General features: G+C 35.2%; 3 protein-coding genes and 1 long non-coding RNA gene across 6 annotated transcripts; all 4 read right to left on the bottom strand.

Moving 5' to 3' along the window:
- On the bottom strand, positions 1-2,104 carry LOC147541338 (large ribosomal subunit protein eL27). The gene is made up of 2 exons (XM_086635283.1): positions 2,049-2,104; positions 1-595 (listed from the first exon to the last, which is right to left on the bottom strand). Exon 2 carries the CDS (start codon positions 555-557, stop codon positions 150-152), a length of 408 nt encoding a protein of 135 aa, XP_086491409.1. The 5' UTR covers positions 558-595; positions 2,049-2,104; the 3' UTR covers positions 1-149.
- A 1,150-nt stretch (positions 2,105-3,254) lies between these two features.
- On the bottom strand, positions 3,255-6,820 carry LOC147541337 (ras-related protein RABE1a-like). 2 transcript variants are annotated; one of them, XM_086673453.1, is made up of 9 exons: positions 6,599-6,820; positions 6,343-6,465; positions 6,065-6,137; positions 5,836-5,936; positions 5,073-5,138; positions 4,246-4,343; positions 4,042-4,104; positions 3,871-3,963; positions 3,255-3,635 (listed from the first exon to the last, which is right to left on the bottom strand). In XM_086673453.1, exons 2-9 carry the CDS (start codon positions 6,413-6,415, stop codon positions 3,555-3,557), a joined length of 648 nt encoding a protein of 215 aa, XP_086529579.1. In that variant the 5' UTR covers positions 6,416-6,465; positions 6,599-6,820; the 3' UTR covers positions 3,255-3,554. The 2 variants fall into 2 exon arrangements, with proteins under 2 accessions (XP_086529579.1, XP_086529580.1); XM_086673454.1 differs by having other exon boundaries at positions 6,343-6,468; positions 6,599-6,751.
- Positions 6,821-7,822: 1,002 nt separating this feature from the next.
- Positions 7,823-9,920, bottom strand: LOC147541336 (small ribosomal subunit protein uS8). 2 transcript variants are annotated; one of them, XM_086636757.1, is made up of 4 exons: positions 9,696-9,920; positions 8,879-9,021; positions 8,628-8,788; positions 7,823-8,175 (listed from the first exon to the last, which is right to left on the bottom strand). In XM_086636757.1, the coding sequence occupies exons 2-4, from the start codon at positions 9,009-9,011 to the stop codon at positions 8,077-8,079; spliced, it is 393 nt and encodes a 130-aa protein (XP_086492883.1). In that variant the 5' UTR covers positions 9,012-9,021; positions 9,696-9,920; the 3' UTR covers positions 7,823-8,076. The 2 variants fall into 2 exon arrangements, with proteins under 2 accessions (XP_086492883.1, XP_086492884.1); XM_086636758.1 differs by having other exon boundaries at positions 8,879-9,028; positions 9,697-9,753.
- A 2,056-nt stretch (positions 9,921-11,976) lies between these two features.
- Positions 11,977-14,329, bottom strand: LOC147541335 (uncharacterized). Its single transcript, XR_015223957.1, has 5 exons — positions 14,144-14,329; positions 13,683-13,787; positions 13,514-13,562; positions 12,248-12,976; positions 11,977-12,161 (listed from the first exon to the last, which is right to left on the bottom strand). It is a non-coding gene; the product is annotated as an uncharacterized LOC147541335 (long non-coding RNA).
- Between the last annotated feature and the right edge of the window lie 6,708 nt (positions 14,330-21,037).

Genomic DNA, 21,037 nt, shown 5'->3' with positions numbered 1-21,037 from the left:
TTAGTATGAACGTCTTTCAAAGTAATTGAACAAATCAAACATACACTGTACTTTCTCATAATGCAGTCTAGAAGCAGAAAAACAAAGAGAGATATATCTTATCTATCTAGTTCAATAACAAAAAACCAAGTCTTCTTTTCTATTTGTTCTTAGAACCTAAGCTTGGTGAAGAACCACCTGTTCTTGCCTGTCTTGAACCGTTCCTCCAAGCGAGTCTTAGTCTCTTTGGCAGCAGTAACCTTCTTGTCACGAGATTGAAGAACATCTGGTGTGATAATGTCCTTGAGATCAACGTCAAGCGTGTAACGAGTGGGCATTATGTGGTTGTAGTTAACAAGCTTGATGAACGCCTTCACTCTAGACTTCTTTGCTGTTTTCTTAGCCGAATCCTTTCGGATCACCTTCTTTGGGTACTTGGAAATCCCCGCAACCAGGCAATGGCCATAAGGACGATCACGAGTTCCCTCATCAAAAGAACGAATTATCACAGCCTTGCGTCCTGCATACCGCCCCTGAAGAACTACAACAGCCTTGTTTGGCTTCAAGAACTTCACCATTTTTACTTGCAAGATTTCCTAAACTTGCCACCCAGCGCCTGGTCACACAAATGTGCAATACGTTTCAAATACCATACAAAATACAATAATACGGGGTTAAACAGATACAGATTTGCAGTTAACAAAGAGACTTAACAACTCATTTGATCACAATTTGTTTGATTGTTTATGGTGAGTGTGTGGTGCGTATGTAACAGGCATAAGCATGGACGCATCAACATGCCTGCAACGACGCACCCACAATTTTTATCCCAGACTTGTAACTGTGTCAACCACTTGATCAAAGTTAAGCACATGACTAAGCCTGGATCAGTTATAATATTTTTCATACCAATAAAGAGAATGATGACAAATAGACAATTGCAGCCGATGAAGATTCAAAACAACTCAAATTAAGCACTTGTAGCACAAGATAAAGGACCGATGTACTCATAGTAAATTGGGTTCTGATTCAGAAGCACATAACTTATTGAGATTATTGAATAGAAACAAATAAACAGCAGTGTGGGGGACGTATGGAACAGGCATTAGCATCAAAGCATAAAAATGCCTGCAACGACGTACCCACGATTTTTATCCCAGACTTGTAACTGTGTCAACCACTTTATCAAAGTTAAGCACATGACTAAGCCTGGATTAATCATAATATTTTCATATCAATAAAAGAATGATGATAAATAAAAATTTAAAATAGTCTCAACACAGCTCAATTAACACAAATTGTAGCTCAAGAACAGAAAAAAAAAATGTCCAAATGGACAAAGATTGTCACGGGTACTAAGCACAACAAGATGAAGGACGGACCAATTGACCCATAGATAGTATCTTTGGGGTTTTGATTTATAAGCACACAATAGTATATTGAAACGATTAAATAGTAGTGTGGGGGACGTTTGGAACAGGCATAAGCATCAAATAATAAAAATGCCTGCAACGACGTACACACGGTTAATGTCCCAGGCTTGTAACTGTGTGAACCACTTTTATCAAATTAAACACATGACTAAGCCAGGTATAGTAGGTATTCTAAAATTTCTCTCCTAATCAAGTGGAAGTTTAATTGATAAAATAAAAAAATAGGGGTGGAGAAAATGTGGGGTTCGAATGGAGCAGAAGTGAGCATTAAAAAGCAAACAATTCTGCAACGACGAACACCATTCAAAAAATTTGATATCCCAAACTTGTAACTGTGTCTACTATTTTACTTTTAATTTGAAGTAGACACATGACTTAAGTATGGATCAAAGTTTCATTTCATAATAATAAATAAAAAAACAATACTGCTGCATATGATCAAAATGAGATTTAGGGCAACAAAAATGGGGGTTAAAACAACTATAGCTGTTGGGTAAGGGATGTGTAAATCAAATATCATTATTAACACTAGATTACCAGCTTAAAAACACTACTAACTAGAACACTAAACTAGTACCTCAACTAAGATTTAAAAGGAAAAAAAAAAAAACAATTAGGGTTTCTCAGAGACCATACCGGCGATCCAAACGGAGAGGGAGAGGAGATGCAGGAGATGATGTGGTGGTTTAAATAATAAAAAGACATTTGAGAAAAGGATCACTTTTCTTTAGGGTTTTAACTCAATTACGTATTTTACCCTTCATAATTTCTTTAATTCCCTTCTTTCCCTAGACAGGCCCAACCTCAGGCCCGGCCCACGGTAAAGTATCGGTAACTATAACGGACCCCACTATAACGACGACGACCCCCGATGATTTTTTTTTTGCGTCGATGTTTTGTGGATACGAGTACATATAACAAAAATGGGGAGCAAATTTAACATTTACCAACAAGAAAGTCTCTTCTCTCTTTCTTTTCCAAGTTTTTCTTCAATTTCTCTCTCCTTTTTTGCTACTATGAAACTTATATGAAAGGGAAATGATAAAGTTACAAAAGATTTTGACAAAAAAAGGTTCCCAGCTGATGCGGCGAGTGTGATTTCAAACTTTGACCAAATCTAGGCCGTTGAGAGATGAAAAACACAACCACCACATCAGCTGGGAACCTTTTTTTGTCAAAATCTTTTGTGATTCTAGCATCTCTCTATATGAAATGGGTTATGTTGAGCCAAATAATGGTGAGTCTTGACCAGTCAAAGAAGTCAACTGATTGATATGGGCGGCACATTTCGAATCCTTAAATAGGCGCAAACGAGAACTTGACGGAATAAATAGATAGGTTAACCCAGAACTCTGTAGCCTCCACCTAACATGGGAGATTGACACAAGTCTCCTAGACACATTGCGCTACACTGGTTAGGAACTTGGTTTCCACATGTAATAGGTCTCGTGTTAATACTCCACATGTAATAGGTCTCGTGTTAATACTCTTTAACGTTGTGTAAAGATGTAAGAATATTGATCGAAGCACTATACCGCTGATTCAAAGTTGTAGTTCTCTAATCTCTCTTATTATTAATGAAGCTTGTTTCCCTTCTATGATCTGTTCGTATTTGATTGCCTCTTTTCTTGATTACAGTAATAAAACCTTAACACAGAGTGATTATCCTATATATTAAAACAGGTCAGTCGATTACATGTCTTTTAGACTATTGAAGAAATCAAGATACTAATCAAAACATATAGGTTAACTCTAATGTCCCAGCTGTTCAAGCTCAATGCAGGAAATGGCCTACAAATTAAGGTACCCAACATTAGAATCAGCAAATTTGACCGGAGTAAATTGAAGTGAAGTAAATTTCCGTTTAAACTTCCACGTACATGTTTTTTTACATCAAATAATGTATATTACCGGCGTTTAACAATCTCAAAGCCCAAAAATGAAATAGAGTTTCTTATGATAAATAAGGCAAAAAAGAAAAAAAAAAAATCCTCAGTTACTATATTTCGCACAATAAAACAGTGAAGAAGGTGGATACAGGAATATCAGCATCTGCTGCAGTTTCTTCATCAAACTTTTTACACCACCTAGGACTCTCTCTTGTTCTCTCCCCTCGGCCCTCTCCCATGTCTTATGATTTTCTTAACCACAGCAAGCGGATTTAGGAGCGGCTTGACTGGTTCCGGCTCCCTCCTCTGGTTTGCTTATCCTGATGGTCTGTGGCTGTAATAGTCCAATCAAAAGTAAGAATGTCAGAAGAACCATTAAAACAAATTTTATACCAGTTGTATAGATGAACATATAGGTATCATATTATTATTATTAGTTTGAAATTTTCATCTATTAACCTCATCGGTGATATTAGATGTGTTAACTCTGAACCCACTATAGGGTTTTGATTTTCTATCTTCTATAATGAAAGTAAGTTCTAAGAAAAGGAAGGATAGCTAGTACGTACTTCAGTCCTGGAGTCGGTTTCTGCAAGTCTTTGCTTGATATCGGTTGCTATGGAGAAGAAGACTTGCTCCACATTTAAGTTCGTCTTTGCACTCTGTAGCGAACGACACTTCAGTACAAACAATGTTTTCGTAAAAGCCAAGGAGATTTTGCATCAAAGACTTCAACTTACAGTCTCAAAGAACTTGATACCGTATTCATCAGCAAGTGCTTGACCCTTGGAGGTAGGCACAGCCTAGTAAAAGGAGACTCCTCTTTCAAAATAATGAAGGAAATGAAAAAGCGACCGAATCGAAAAAGAGAAATAATAAAATGGAACTGTGAAAGTATTTAGTTACTCCGTGAAGGACAGAGCTAAGAATTACAGAAGACTTACTCTTTTGCTTTCATCCATGTCAGCCTTGTTACCAACTAATATCTTGTTAACGTTGTCAGAAGCATGCTGCTCAATGTTGCGGATCCAGTTCCTGATGTCTGTGAATTTGTAAGTTGAATTTAATGAAAATTTGGAGGTAATCTATTATAATTAAAATGGTCAGTCGGTTACGGGAGAGATAAGTCTAGCCGTCCATTTTTGTTGGGAGTTTGATAAGATTACATCCAACAGCCGATATAAAATCATCTTCGTGTAAATTGACTCAAAACAAAAGGGTACTAGTGTCAACAAACAATTTTATTTTGAATATACTAGGACGCGGCAGAAACCTAGTAAAAATACAAAACTAAGGAGGTATATTTACTTAGGCAAACCTAACTTACATACTAAAAACCCGTGTGCGAAACTTGCATACCATGTGCGAACTTGTGCAAACCTTACTCTCTGTAAACCTTAAAGAAAAGAATGGATCATTTTTCACAAACGCAAATTTTGTCTAGCCATTTTTTCTAAAGTTTTGGTTTAATTAAAAAGAATTGAAGGGATGGCCCCCAATATACTAGTTGCCAACCCAGAGAACTAAGGAAATATTTAAGGCACGTTAGAAGAGAACTCACGATCTATAGTGCTCTATCAATCTTACGGTACTACTAAAAAACAATTGCTTGTGCAACACAAACAAGGACAAGAATCCAAACAATACATATTCAGATAAATGAACGGATGATCCATCTTCAGGTATTTAGAGGTTAAGAATCATTAAACTTGAATTTATATTTAGCTACGTGCAGATTCAGGTAAAGTTCAATGAGGGTGAAGAGAAGTACTGTTGAAAGATGATTCATCGGTAACATCATATACCAGCAAAATACCCATGGCTCCACGGTAGTAAGCTGCAAATAGCAAAAAAGATACTTCAGCTTTATATTCACCAAACTGAAATAAAGGGTGGATCTGAAATTACAACAAACAACATTGGTTGACAACTATACAACGTGATAGAACACATGGGAAAAGTCACTGCTTGGGCGTTGAGTGACATGGGAAAATCGCTTGGAAAATAAGACCTTTCTTGGGGAGTGACAATAAGACTCTATGGTCGAAAGACCCGAAACATGGGAAAATCATTTGTAAACTATAGACCTGTTGTGTGGGTGTCATGCTTGATTTCGGGTGCATACACTCAGAATTAGGAGTTATTTTAGGGTTATATACTTCTATAAGGTTGTTTTATGCGGTACGCAGCAGTTATTGTAGAGAGTCATAAGAAGGGTTGTGAAGGTCCTAACTTAGGTTTCTCTACAGATGTTCAATCTAACGAGCTATGTTTTTCCTACATTCTCTTTTAGTATTCCATGGTTTCAGCTTTCAAAAGACACGTTCACGAGATCCTTAAGTTATCAAAATTAGGATGAATATGTATTTTTCTTAGAAGCACCAAGAAAGACAAAATCGAGGACCCTGAGGCGTGGCACACGTTTCCTTAAACTCAACTAATACATTATGAGCGGAAAACGTGAGTAGGTCACCACCCTTCCATCATTCAACTATTACATTAGAAACACAAGAAGTGAGTAGGCATATATATACCTGTTGTAATAGTACGGAACCGCTCTTGACCGGCTGTATCCCAGATTTGTAGCTTAATCCGTTTACCGTCAAGCTCAATAGTTCTTATCTTAAAATCAATACTGTTGAAATTATCATATGATCTCATCAGATATACAAGTGTAAGAAGAAGAAGAAGAAAAGTAATATGTTTTTTTTTTTTTTTTTTTTAAAGTTTGGAGAGCACAGACAGACAGACAGACAGACAGACCCGATGGTAGTAATAAAACTGGTGGTGAAGGATCCATCAGAGAATCGTAAAAGTAGGCAACTCTTGCCCACACCTGCATAAATAAATCATAGTAGTACTATTAAGATCAGGCAGCATGAAGAAGATGGCTACATAATCTGGAAAGAAAACCTAAACCTAATTCCGAACCAGTAAGAATGTGATAATACCTACTACTACTACTTCATATCTAAATAAAATCAGAACAAGTTAACTCATGATATTATATCTATTAAAAGAAAAAGAAGAATGCTATTTACCGCTATCGCCGATGAGGAGAAGTTTAATAAGGTAATCGTAATCAGCTCGAGACCTAGCGGGTGGAGTAGCCATAGGAAATATTATATATATATCAACCCAAACCCTCCTTGTGATTCAATTTTCTACTAAAAAACAACAACAACAACAACAAGCAAATGAAGAAAGAAACAGAATTTTTAAAAGACAGGAGGAATTTCAGAAAAAAAAAAAAAATTTGGCCGCAAATTAAGGTACTAAAGAATACAACAACAATACCAGAGGATCGATCTAGAGAGAGAGAGAGAGAGAGTTTTTGTTTTCCAAATTAGGAATTTGAGAATAAACGAGTTCGCTAGTAAGTCGTCGTGGGGAACGCGGGACTTCTTCAAGTCTCCCTCCCTCTTTTCCTCTCTCTTCTCCCTCCCTCCCTCCCTCCCGGTTTAAGTGTTAAAAATGTTACACGTGTTCTCTCCTAGGCTCCATAATACTATCATTGTCAATTTCAACCGCTAGGATAACCAACCAATTTTAACTCTTACAAACACAAGTCTAAATCTAACTAAACTATGGCCGGTGTCCAATTACATTATTTACATCTTGATAACCCAAGTTCAACAAACTATAGAACTCACTTATTCAAATCGAATCTGAAACTCTCGTAATTTGATAATTATGTCAACACTTTTGAATGACCAAATGTTGACTTCAGTTTTTCTTTTTAAGTTGAGGTAACTTTCTTTTAACAAAAAAAAGGTTGAGGCATCTTTACCAAAAAGGATGGTCATATTTCAATGATTGGACTTTTACAAACATGATAAACTTCCATTGTTCACAAAATCCTTTTCCGCAGAGTAATAACATGTTTTCTTGTCCATAATCGTTGTGCTGGCGTTCAATTCTCAGGGTTACTTTCAAAAATGATGTAATTCTCAGGTTTTCTTTTAAAAATGATGTGTGTTTGACCAAAAAGTTAAAAGTATATATCACGATGAAATTTTAATTCAATTGTAGTGACTGCACAAATATAATTTCATTTAACATGTTAAGTATTTACGAAGGTTGAGCACGTCATATTGAAAGATTACATTCAATTATTTGTCTATTATTAGTTGGGAAGTTTTATAGGCAATGGCCAAACATGTGTAAAAGCTACGTGGGTTTTTACTGGAAACTTGATCCAACAAAGTTAACAAAATGTGGTTAGAGGCAACTCCAACTGGGATTTTTTTCCCTTCTACGAATAAAATTTACCAAGACCAAACAGGCAGTGGTACCACAGAGGGCTAGCAATGCTACTGGCCCATCTGCGCACAGCTCATGTCTCGACCTAGCTGGAGGAATAACAAAATCCCAACCACACATCCAAAACTCAGAATCCACCTTGGCTAAATACAGTGTAGTCATACTAAGGGAAGTCGGAACCCTGATCCTTATAGAATAAACTTGCAAAAATATTGGAATTTTATGCATTCAGAGAGGAACAGATAACGTTATAGAGCATTTTCAAATAATAGTCTATATAACTCCAACCTCTGTCTAACCTCAAAATAGTAAATTAACATCGATCCAAAAATAACAATTAACACTGATCCTAAACTCAGAAAAACTGATATTCACCTTGAAAAATCTCAGTTCATAATCGCCCTCCATATTCGTTGGTGAAATAGCAAAACCTTAGCCAAGGTGATTATAGTGTACTACAGTAAGGAAAACTCGAAAATATCCAGCAAATTCATTGTCAATATAAACTATTTCTAGTAAAAGAAACCCAATACTTTGCCACCAACATTCTTTCTCCTTGCTTCTTCATGATCCATGATCCCCGCTGATGTCGTCAGCACGATGTACCCAAACTGCATTACAACAAACCCATTGTCAAAATAACGCATATATCAACTTTGAGAGTTAACATGTATGGATAAAAGAAGGTTACAAAAATTATTTCTAAATACAACCATGGCCTTCTCGACAATACTTCCTGCAGGCATAAATGCAAATAGTACACTTCTGATGACGACTATAACATCCTATAACGATGACATCCAAAAGGCAAGAGCCACAAAAAAACTGTAGTATTATATAGTTAAATACTCTTATTACGACGGAAAATACGTACTGCTGAAAGAAAATGAATTTAATAAGTGAATAAGATTGGGTTGCTCCAAGTATCAGAGGCGAAAGAACATTTGGCCAGAGTAATTAAGAATATGTGGGTTCATATTGTTCTCTAGTTGTTTTTACAGCATTCATGACGGGGAAAGGCTTTCAAAGAAAACACAAGTTAACATGATAACAAACACTGTACCTGTCTAGATGGAAGCAACCTTGCAGTCCAAGGCTCAATTTCCTTGACTCCAACATCAAAACGAGGACTAATAACCCCGCACTTGTTGAGTCTTCCGTTCAGTTCTACAACGATCTTGCCAGATCGGTGATCGTCGACATATTCAAATTCCCCGATATAACCTGTAGTCGAAATAGTAAATCCATAAGTAAGTCTATAAGAGAAAAAAATCGAATGGAGGTGTCTTGTGGTTGAAACTGATGAATACCCACCATGCTTTTGCATGACCATGAGGAACTTGATGATCACTTTTGAAGAAGGACGGATCATGACCTGTCTCTTCCCCCGTTTCTCCGCATTATACATGCTTTTAAGAGCATCATTTAAGACACTAACTCTAACCATCCTTGCTTACCTAATCCCGACATCAAAAGAAAAAAAATGTTAAGTGATTTAAATTCAAAATAATTGAGCAAGTATACAAAAATTTAGGAACCAAAAATCGCCCACAAGCTAGTACAATGAGACCCGAGAGATTTCAAATAGCTGGAACATAACAACAACAGTTTGGCTTTGTTAGGTTTTTGAGACTTGTACGAGGCTTACATCTGGGTGCCGCCTCATTCTTACGTTTCCAGTCATCTAAGCAAACTATCTCAGAGGTTTAACATTGTTACTTACAAGATTGCGACCTAATTTCATTAAATAAATCTCAAGTGTCCTGAGTGAACCCAATACAAAGTTAGAATGATAGGACTAACAAAACCCAAATTGGCAAACGTCTTATACTCCACTGCTCTAAACCAGTTGGGATCTAATAGCTTCTTCGCTCAAGGTCTTTGTTTTCGGTTAGTTTGTTTTGATTCATAAACTTAATTCAGCATTTGGCTTGAAAAGAGAGAAACCCAGAGGTAATCATAACAACAACAAAATCAATACAATTACAGGAATTAGTTGAAATGGGGCATGAATACTTAGACCTAACATTTAATCAATCAATTCTTCATAAGATCTGTTTCATTGTTCATGAAATCAATTGAATCACTACATACAGTTAGATCGAACAAGCATAGAGATAGAGAGAGAAACCTGAAATGGAAGAAGATGAGAAGCCTTCTTCGACTTGGGAGATCAACAAAAAACTAGGGTTTTGGCGCCGGAGGGGATGACAAGTGAATCGTGATCCTATTTATGTGAACAGATTTTATTTAAATTACCAAATTATCCTTACTCTATTTCATAATGGCAAGAGAACTGAACTTGGGCTCACTAATTCTTACTCTCTGGGCTTCAGTTTTTGCATGTTAAGCAAATGATTAGAAGTGTTACGAGCACACAAGATATCTTACAAGGTCATGAGGCCGATAAAGACACAACCTAATTTCCGGAGCTTATAACACCTCTGATGGGACCCTTGAAAAATTTTACTTGTCAAGTGTCAATTATGATTCTTTTTATCAAAAATTTGCCTTTTGTCCTTACGACTTAATTTCTATTTATTTTGCAGTGTCCTTATTTTGTATTGTAGGGACAAAACACCCAAGTCGTGATTAGGATGCGAACAAAATCACATCAAAGTTTGCCTCTTGTGGTTGCTCTTTGCTTTTTATTTTTTCTCATGTGCGAGTGGCCTTATTTTGTGTTGTGCGGGCCCATACTAAACACATTCCAAATTCATCTCTAAAGTTTGTGATTATAACTCTCAAACTTTTCTTCAAACCTTCTTCGATAGCTAAAATTAGACCTCCTGAACTTATCTCAGAAGGTACTTCCCAAGTTTATCTTTTGACCCTCTTGAATTACTAAGATTACATCTCCTAAACTTATCTCCAAAAAGGTTGAGATCCCGCATTTGGTAGAACTAGGGATATACACTATTCTATATAATAAGGGAAGATGGTATATTTTTTAAAATGTACCCTCCTCTTAAATAGCTAAAATTACACCTCCCAAATTTATCTATAAGGATTAAGATTATATCTATCAAACTTATTTCAAGATTCTTTTTTAGGCTAAGATTATACTTCTTAAACTTAACTTCAAATGTATCTTTTTAGGAATTTTGTTTTAAATGTGAATCAGAATCAAATGTCATCTACCGATACTAGCCAGAAGAGATTTGTAATTGACGACATCAAATGTATTTCAGGCATATCTGCAAAAAAAATTTGAAAGTAAATCTCTATTTTCATTAATTAGGTATTTTAAGGGTGTAAAGAACAAACTTTTCTTTTTGTAGGAACACTTAATAAACACCTGCACATATTGTTTATAAAGGCTATCAGAGGAGTTGTTTGACACTTCAATATCGACTAATCACATCCTGAGATTGTCAATCAAAATGTTTGCTTACTATCACTCTTACTCATATATTCATGTAAATGCATTTGGAATGAATTAGAGACCGAGTCAAAATAGAAGTCCTTTAAGCTCACTCCTTAAAAAAAACTTTCGTTTTTTATGGACATTTTCCTTTGACCGGCCGGCGACTCTCGCCGGAGAAGATGATGAGTTGGCTAGAAGATGAGGTGGCAGAGAGAGGTTATGAGATGGAGGAGAGATAAATGTTGATTGGTTAACGGTGTTATAACGGAATCTTAAAAAGGGAGCCATATGGGTATTTTTGCTAATCTAAGGAGTTAGGCAGGAAGCTGGACACTAGGTTGGGGGCCATTTGGGAAATAACCCTTTTAATTTTCATACTTTAGTCCCACATGTGTGATTCTCTCGAGTGGCAACCCAATATCAAAATATAACCCATCAAGAGTATGTAAGTTGGTGGGTGTCTCGTGTGATGCTCACATGCACATTTTGTCCTTAACACTAATGCACATTAGTGGATGAAGTAAGTCTAAGTAGGAGAGAGAAAGAGATTTATTGATCTAACTAACCACTTAATTAACACTACAAAACAAACAGTCTTTAGTTACGGACAATTGCGTAGCTGTTGCCCTTATTTCTGTAGCAGATGATATTTTGCTACAACCCTTATCTCGTAACTGATATTGCCGTCACAAAAGGTATTAGCTACGAACTTTTTGCTACGATATTCATCCATAACTACTGATTAGACCTTTTGCTATGGATTTTTACCGTAACTAATGGTTCAAAACTATTTGACCATTAACCATTTATTTGTGATGGAGTAGTCCGTAACAAAAAGTCATATGTTACAAAAATATAATAGCCGTTGAACATCCCTAAACAAGGGAAATATCTGTAGCAAAAAGTCGTGCATTTTAAGACCCTAATACCTAGTTTATTAATCATGGCCCTGTTCAACCTGTAATATATGTATATATATATATATATATATATATATATATATATATATATATATAACATATATATAACTAAAACAGATATATAACCAAAACAAATACAATAACATGTCAATGATATATCTCATCCATACATTAATTAAAAATCCTTCATACATATATCAAAGTAAAAATCCATTACATTGAGTTAATCAAAATATGAACTGAATATAATTTAACGTACAATATATTAACAGAAAGAATCTCGTACGAGGATTCGCTTCTCCAACTTTTTCTGTAACAAGAGATAAAAAATATCATTAGAATGCAATGAAAAACGATGGTTCTTTTGATAAAATTAAATACGATATTTTTATGTACCTTAAAACTCTAGTAGTAGTTGGGTAGTATCCTCTTTAAATGGGTTGCTTTTATTTTATAATCATCTTCAGCATTCGATATCGTAGTCTGCTTCTATATCAACAAGAGATGACTTTGTAAGAAGGCATAATACAATCACAAGTCATCTAAGCAACTACTATCCACAAAGAATCAGTTAGGAGTACCTGCTATGAAGAGCCAAATAAGCTCAGAGCTCATCTTGAGAGCATTTGCATTAACTGCAACATGGAAATGGGAAAGGTGACCTTTCAACTAGACAAAGAATATACGAAGTACTAATTTACAAATGTGACACAAAACTAGGATATGCCAATAAAAGATACCATCAGGATATAATGTCATTGTACTAGTAGAATCAAAAACATTTTAGTTGTTAGCACTCTATGTTATTAAAGCCCCTGTACACTAGTAATACGAATTACCAAAACAACAAAAGGTCAATATACATTCATATATAAGTGCGGGCAAGACAATATTAAAAATCTACTAGCCACCCATTCAGCATAAAAATTTGATATTGAAAGACGAAGTGAATAACAATTTTCACACAATACTATCCCGCGGCAGCATCTCTTGACATGGACATTCTAAATGTTATATCCTTTCTCAGGTATTACCGAGTACCAAAATCAGTCAACAAAAAAACATCTAAATAAATGCAATGGTACCTGTAGTTGGCCGATTCTACTTCGACGTTCTAGCTCCTGTCTGTAGACAATAAAAAAATCCATAGAATGAGCAAACAGTTATGAGGTTTCATCAGGTGGTGAGGATGATCCAAGTGGGTATTCAGTTTTGGATATAGACAAGCATTATGGTTTCTCACAAAGAACCCATTCCTTAGCCTCTTAACTATTAGTAGATGAAAGTACAAAACGACCATATCTCGATCATCACTTAAAAAGTTCACTGAATATACAAACAACTATGCAACATCACCAGAAAATTTCAATTGCTATACACTCAATAGATCTAATGGTGATAAACTCATAGACATAAAAAATTTCGATTCCATACATATAAAGTAAAACTCAATTCTTTGTTAATAGAAATTTGAAATCAAATGAAAAAATTAGAAAGAACGGAATTCTTAGAAAAAACAAGCAATAGGTTTAATGAGTTATACCTCATTTTTCAAATTCCTAGAGCCTTCGTTTCTTTCTCGTTCTGCATAACAATGACCAAATTAGAAAATGAAACAACTGTTGCTGAAAATGTTAAAGAAGCACCAAAAATTTGAAGTACCTAGGGTTTTCTTGTTCCATACTCGCTTGAAAATTGCGTTAATCAGATCCTAAGAAACATAGATGATAAAAGAAAAATACTAAATTAGGGTTTCACAGGACCAAAATTGTAATGTACGATATCTTTCCGAAGAGAGAAGAACGAAAAGAAAAGGAAATTAGGGTTTTACCATATCAAAGGTGGTCTGATCTTCCATGAAGCATCACGCCCGCCTGGGTGAGAATAGCTTCCCTCCTGATTATTTTATGGCTTATTCCGATAACTTTAATCTAACCTAGTTCATATGGACAAGTCTAAATCATAGTCATGCCATAAGAATCCAATTTCACTGGTCTAAAACAATAAGCAAGAAATACTTAATAAAAGTAAAAATCAAGACAATTCATACTCCAATCAACTAGATTTATGTTAATTACTTTCAATTCTAGGTTAGAAAATCACAAAACCATATATGTCTCAAACAAATTATAACAAAATAAATCCATGAACTTTGAACAAAAGAAGAAACCCAGTATTCTTCTTTCTTTCTCTACGCTCTTCGGTCTTTGTGATTTAAGTGAGAGAAAGAGGGGGAAAATCAACTCAGAAGAAATTTACTGAGAGAGAAAGAGGGGAAAATCAGAGAAATACATGATAGCTCGAACCCCTTCTTCTCCAGCTCTCCCTCTCTTCTGCTAGAAACCCTTTGCTCCAACTCTCCCTCTCTCAGTTGATTTCTCCTTTTTCCTCGAAACCCTTCATCTCTTCTGATAGAAATCGTTCCTCCTTTCTCGAAACACTTTGCTCCAACTCTTCTTCTCTCGATCAATTTCTACTTCCAAAATACAAGAAAGATTTGGGGATGATTTGGTCACCCCAAATCTTTCCATATTTTGTAAACGGGACCCAAAATTGGAGCTCTATTTACAGAAGGCACTCAAAGCTTTTGGCGCTAATCCCAAACATTTGACGCAATTTTTTCCGCCCAAACTTAATTAGTATTAGCTACCGATCTTTGATCTATTAACTACAGGAAATTGGGCCGGAGGCCCAATTTCTAGTATTTTTTTGTTAAAAAGACAACTCATCTTTTTAACTAGCTAGGCCCCAAGTAAGTTATAAAAATAGGCTTCAAGGACATTTTTAAAGGCACCAACTTTTTAAGAGTCAAAAATACCCTTCATTCAATTAGAAATACCTAGTAATAATCTAACTAATAAATCAGGAATTTGAGTTTTCTCATGACCGAACCGAGTTGGATGGTCGACGCCGATTAAAATTTCTGGGGTTTGAATCGATTTTGGTTATAAGATAGGTTGATGTTTTTAGGTTTTGGTGATTTAATCTATTTGCTTGTTGTTTGAAGAGGCTTTTAAGGGGTTTGATTTAGTTTTTGGTTCTAAATTCTAGAGAGAGAAAGTTTTATATACTTTAAATGGAAGGAAAAATTGATAGTGTTTCAAGGTATAATTCAACTTCTTCATTGCTTTATTTTCATTGAGTTATGAATGATGGATGACAATTTGTTAGTTTTGATATTTATGTTCAAACTTATTTGTTGGATTTATATGGAAGTTGTGAAAGTATAGTTGATGCAAGCAATGTGTTTGATAAAATGCTTGAAAGAGATGTTGTTGCTTGGAATGCAACGTTTGTTGGTTATACAAGACTTAGATTGGTTGAAATAGCTATAAAGTTGTTAGATGAAATGCCTATGAGAAATATATTTTCTTGAACAATCATAATTGGTATTTATGTTCAAATTGAGAATTTCATGAAAGCTTTGGAAGTTTTTCGAAGAAATGTAAAGTGATGGTGCTAGAGCTTATAAAATGACTATTATGAATTTGTAGGGGTTTTAGCTAGTTTTTCGATACAACATTCTATTAGACAAAATATAATAATTTGTAACAAATTTCATGTTAAATCAATTCAAAAACTAATTTGCAAACCATTTGCATGACACTGCAAGGTGTTTGCAAGGCTCTGCAAGGTATTTGCAAGGCTCTGCAAGGTATTTGCAAAGCTTTGCAAGGCTCTGCAAGGTGTTTGCAAGGCTCTGGAAGGTATTTGCAAAGCTTTGCAAGGCTCTGCAAGGTGTTCGCAAGGTTGTGCAAGGTATTTGCAAAAGTCATGCAAGGTGTTCGCAAGGCTCTGCAAAGTTTTTGCAAGGCTCTGCAAGGTGTTCGCAAGGCTCTGCAATTTGTTTGCAAGGCTATCCAAGGTGTTTGCAAAAACCATGTAAGGTGTTTGCAAGGCTCTGCAAGGTGTTTGCAAGGCTTTGCAAGGCAGTGCAAGGTGTTTGCAAAGCAGTGCAAGGTGTTTGCAAGGTATTTTCTTAGACTAGGGTTAGGTTGGTCTTTTTACTGAAATTGAAAATTACATAATTGCCATCAGGGAGTTGAAGCCTAAAAAACTTTGATGAATCCTTTTTAACCAAAGTCATAATTTCTTAGGGAGTTTTGGCCAAATTCCCCTATTAACTATGGGTTGCTCGTAGCAAATGACCACCAATTGATATGCCAAACAAACCGTAGCCAAAAAGCACTTTCTAATTTTTTTAAAATTTGTGCGCGAGGTGCGCTTGATACGGAACAATGTGTAGCAAGAGCACACAAAGTTTGTAGCTGTTGATCGGCATCTACTACGACGTCGAAATATCCATAGCAAATGGTGACTAATAGCTACGATACTCTAAGTCCGTAACAAAAAGGGTGTAGCTAAAGCCCGTCAATTTTGTGGTGTAAAGTAGTCTATGTTGTTTTCGATTCATCTAGTTTGCTAAAGGATCTCATTTATACAAGTTGGTTTGATAAGAATTTGATTAACTCAAGAGTAAACATATTTTTATTTACTTTATTGGGGCATCCGTGTTTAACTTCTCTAGAACTTGTTTCATCAGCTGACATAAAACGTATTTTGTAGAACTTACTAGGTATGACCCGTGCCTCTGGCACGATGAAATTCATTGAAAATGTTGATGATTTTGTTTTTTATAGCAGGAAAATACATTTTCGTTGTATTTTTCATGAATTTGTACAGTGACGAATAAGTTTTACTTAATTTTGAAATGAACAATTACTTCTTTTTAAAAAGTAAACTTATAATTTAAGTTAGTTAGAAATAAAGAACTTCTGAAGAGAGGTGGTGAGGGGTGGATTGAAATGAGAGAGAGATTAAAATAGTGATAATCCTGAAATTATTACAAATTAGATAGCTTGCAATATATCTGCTTTGTTATAAACAAAAAGGTTAAGAGTTAATTCCTATATGGCCCCCTACTTTGTGACCAGCTTCCTTTATGGCCCCCTTTTTTTCGTAAATTCAAATATGGCCCCCTATTTTCAAGTAAATGTCATTACTACCCTTCTTAATTTTAAATTTAAAACATTTAAAAAACATTATTTCCACCTCACCCATCTCTCTCTACAACTCACCCATCTCTCTCTCTCCAATTCACCTCTCTATCTTTCCAACTCACCTCTCTCTCTTCCAACTCACCTCTCTCTCTCTATCCAACTCACCTTCATCTTCCCCGATTAAGGTCGCCGGCCGGAAAATTTTCCGGCCGGCGACCTCAAAAAAAAAAAAAAAAAAAAATTCCTCTCATCTCTCTCTCTCTCTAAAAGCTCCGGCGAAGGGGGTTTCCCTTCGCCGGAGCTCGTGAACAGACCAGATCGGTCTGTTCACGAACAGACCATTAGTGGTCTGCTCGTGAACAGACCATTAGTGGTCTGCTCGTGAACAGACCGATCTGGTCTGTTCACGAGCTCCGGCGAAGGGAAACCCCCTTCGCCGGAGCTTTTAGAGAGAGAGAGAGAGATGAGAGGAATTTTTTTTTTTTTTTTTTTGAGGTCGCCGGCCGGAAAATTTTCCGGCCGGCAACCTTAATCGGGGAAGATGAAGGTGAGTTGGATAGAGAGAGAGAGGTGAGTTGGAAGAGAGAGAGGTGAGTTGGGAAGATAGAGAGGTGAATTGGAGAGAGAGAGATGGGTGAGTTGTAGAGAGAGATGAGGTGGAGAGAGAGAGAAGGGTGAGGTGGAAATAATGTTTTTTAAATGTTTTAAATTTAAAATTAAGAAGGGCAGTAATGACATTTACTTGAAAATAGGGGGCCATATTTGAATTTACGAAAAAAAGGGGGCCATAAAGGAAGCTGGTCACAAAGTAGGGGGCCATATAGGAATTAACTCAAAGGTTAAAGAATCCTCTCTAAAGTACCAAAAGGAAAGGGAGTGAAAAGTCTGTAAAATTATTGATGTACATATAAATATCATACAACAAGTACCCAACAAAGGTGAATTAACTCCAAGCATTAATTTTATTTGTGCACAAAGTGGTATTTCCCACTTTCTAATAGGCTTCATACAACCTTACAACCTGCTTATACACCTCAAGTGGCATAAACCCAAGAACAACAATAGTCCCACGAGTTTTAATCCTATGTGCAATGTATAGAACTCTTGCGGTCAAATGATATGAAGCTGCATGTTTGTTTCCATGGGATCATCGTCGTTAGTTGTTCACCCTGCTCCCACCCACCTATACAAACTTAAAGCAAATACTTAGATAAATTACTTATGTAGATAATATAGGAAAAGGAAAGCGTCTCAATGATGTGACAACTCACAATCGAGTACGTCTTCAATGTCTACCAACTTACCCTGCCATGAGTACATAACTAAGAATGAACAATCAAATCAAATCAAAGAAATGCATAAGCTATTATATTCTCATCAGAGAAAGAAAACAAAAGAAAAGAAAATAATAGTTCTTCTATAAATATTCAAGAAACATAAGCATTTTGCCATTCCAAATCTATCTGACATATGAAATTTATTGACATTTGCCAGCTTGAAAAAATCTTAGATTTTCAAACTGATTTAAACTTTATGGGCATTATAATTCAATGGTTGATTTAGACCTAAAGGCATTATGATTCAACGGTTAGTATCAAGTGAAGTAGCTTATTGTCTAACAGTATGGGCATTATAATTCAATGGTAAGTATCAAGGAGATCAATCAAAACAAATGGAAATTTCAGCATTAGAAGATTAAGGTGGTACCATTCGATGAGATCAGATGGAAAACTTGAGAATAGAAACCAAAATGATGGTAGTTAAGCTCAATTCAGTAAAAAAAAAACTTGAGAAACTCATTACCAATTCATTTGCACGGTGCAAAAGGTTATCGACTCGTAAGTATAATTGAAGAGTTTAGATTCTATAACTCTTTCTCTATTGTATGATCCAAGTTTCAGTTCTCATTAGAAATAGTGAATCTAATTTGTTCATCAAAATATACCATTTCAGATTATTTTCTTGGGCATTTTGAGGTATTAAGGGGCTCGTTTCGATACTCGCCTGTGACTATATACGACTATACATTAGTTGAATAAAATTGACCGCACGAACCTAATGACTAAATGTACCATTTCCAGATGAACAATAACTATCTTACATATTTGGGATCAAAGCGCATTTCATTTTGTGTTAGAAGCACCCTAAAGGAGAAAACAAAAGGAAGTTGAATCCAACCTGTTAGTTAGCGTTCTTCAACTCTATGCTTTTCTCTCTATTGTTCTTTCAGTTTCTTCAAACCTACCTAATCACCAAAAGAGTGCTCTTCAACTAATGCGGTTATATACTGCTAGTTCTTCAACAACTCCAAAATTTAATCAGGATGGAGGAATCTATAAATGATTTATGGTAATAGATCTTATGCAAAAGAAATGAAATCACTTGAGCTAATTCAAACAATTCCAGCTAAGTACAAATTATAGAAGCAACTCATGAAGAATTTGATATCACAACTTGAGTTTGAAGTTTGAAGAACAACCCTTGTGTAGAAGTAGAAAACTTGAAATTTTATTCGAGTCGAAGTCAATTGTACACCTACTCCTGAAATAAAAGACAAAAAAAAAAAAAAGTTTAAAAAACCATAATCCCTTATGAAATATGTAATCATCCTGTATATTTTTTACGGGAGAAAATTTGTCCTTCCTTACGAGGAATAATAAGAAGAACAAAACTACCAAATTCTGAAAATATAATGATAAAATGAAGGGTCTATAATAATATGATTTTTACACAAAACAAAAGAAGTTTGATTTAGTTAAGATAGTTGTTCAACAATTGTGATACCCGAGTGAAGTTGATAGTTCTCAAGTGTCTGCTATGTAATAAAATCCAGTTATTGTTTTGGGTCGATACTCAATGAAGGGATGAGTTTTTCTTCCAATGATTCCGACTTGCTGAAAATTAATAAACAATATTCTACAATGATGGATAATAGTGATAAAAGTTTGCAACCCCTTAACTTATTTGAAGTGCTCATATTGAGTTTTAAAGCATATTACAAAGTTCTTATCGATACTTGAAAACCAGTTTGAATATTACATATCACCATATAATTGCTCAAGAATCATTTAAATTTCTTATGAGCATTTTAAGATTCACTTAAACTTCTTCTGAGCATTTAGATAAACACCTTTAGTGCAGTTTTAAAACATATTTAGAAAGTTCTAAACTGAACTTCAAAAAATAGTTTCATCACCATATATTATCAAAATAACAATTTAATTGGGAACGCATAATCATTTCAAACGATTATACAATGAGCAAATAGATCTAAACATATTTATCCATTATTTGGATATGATACCATTCGTAAGTTGCAATTATTTGGAGAAGACACCAACAATAAGTTGAAGCTCTCAATCCAATCTTTAAACTGAACAGTAAAATAAACTGATTTCCGAATAACTTAGCTAAAAAACATCACAGAGAGAAGGTTGGATTAGAGAAGGTGGTTGCTTACTTCAAAATTACCAATTGAATTGAAGTGAGGATTTCCCACTAACAAATTCAACAAAAAAAAAAAAAACTGAAGTGAGGATTACAAATGGAGAAATTGTCCAAATTCCCATTTATCCTAGTAAATCAGTCCCATAAGATTTGCAACTGAAGTTATATTCATTTGATGAATGAAGAATTGACTAAATCCTAACTTATTAGAGTAGATTCATCTCTCAAATTTGTAACCTAAACTGATAGTTGAAATTGATGATGATGCTAACCTGAGTTTCCGAGATAGAGAAGTCGAAGAGAAAGAAACGGTTGTGGTGGGAGAGCAACTGATCGTGGATGAAGAAGACGCATCGAGTAGGGGAGGAGAAGGGTTTTAAGTGTCACATTAAACTTGAGATTCATTTGAACTGTTCAGATTAAAGAGGATGGTTATTAATGGAGTTGCCCAAGTCAGCATCCAACTCACCAATAAAAACACTAATTTCGTCCTAGTCAGCTTGTCCTAGTCACAACCTTTGTGTTTTGTTATATAGATTAGACCAATTATCCTCAACCTAATAACACGATATAGAATGTCGAATGTTTCCGTTAGATTATTATTTACTCGAGAAAGAAGAAATTTATTCATTTTTGAAATTTTTGCGATATACTAGCATACCAAAGCCGAAAGAAAGGCAAGGAGAGTGTATGAAATTTATTTGTCATTAGGATCTATATTATGAGACACCATAATTAA

Source organism: Eschscholzia californica, unplaced genomic scaffold (assembly GCF_041429995.1).
Source record: "Eschscholzia californica isolate CP2 unplaced genomic scaffold, dmEscCali1.0.p SCAF_4, whole genome shotgun sequence".
NCBI classification, from domain to species: domain Eukaryota; kingdom Viridiplantae; phylum Streptophyta; class Magnoliopsida; order Ranunculales; family Papaveraceae; genus Eschscholzia; species Eschscholzia californica.
This window is presented reverse-complemented; position numbering and strand designations above follow the sequence as displayed.

Excerpts from the sequence above, each read along its gene's own strand:
- LOC147541338 (XM_086635283.1), bottom strand. The coding sequence starts at position 557 with ATGGTGAAGTTCTTGAAGCCAAACAAGGCTGTTGTAGTTCTTCAGGGG.
- LOC147541337 (XM_086673453.1), bottom strand. The coding sequence starts at position 6,415 with ATGGCTACTCCACCCGCTAGGTCTCGAGCTGATTACGATTACCTTATT. Across the intron at positions 6,138-6,342 it reads TCTCCTCATCGGCGATAGCG|GTGTGGGCAAGAGTTGCCTA; the intron begins GTAAATAGCATT and ends TTATTTATGCAG. Across the intron at positions 3,636-3,870 it reads AAACCGACTCCAGGACTGAA|CCACAGACCATCAGGATAAG; the intron begins GTACGTACTAGC and ends GGACTATTACAG.
- LOC147541336 (XM_086636757.1), bottom strand. The coding sequence starts at position 9,011 with ATGGTTAGAGTTAGTGTCTTAAATGATGCTCTTAAAAGCATGTATAAT. Across the intron at positions 8,789-8,878 it reads CATGGTCATGCAAAAGCATG|GTTATATCGGGGAATTTGAA; the intron begins GTGGGTATTCAT and ends TTTCGACTACAG. Across the intron at positions 8,176-8,627 it reads GGTTGCTTCCATCTAGACAG|TTTGGGTACATCGTGCTGAC; the intron begins GTACAGTGTTTG and ends GTTGTAATGCAG.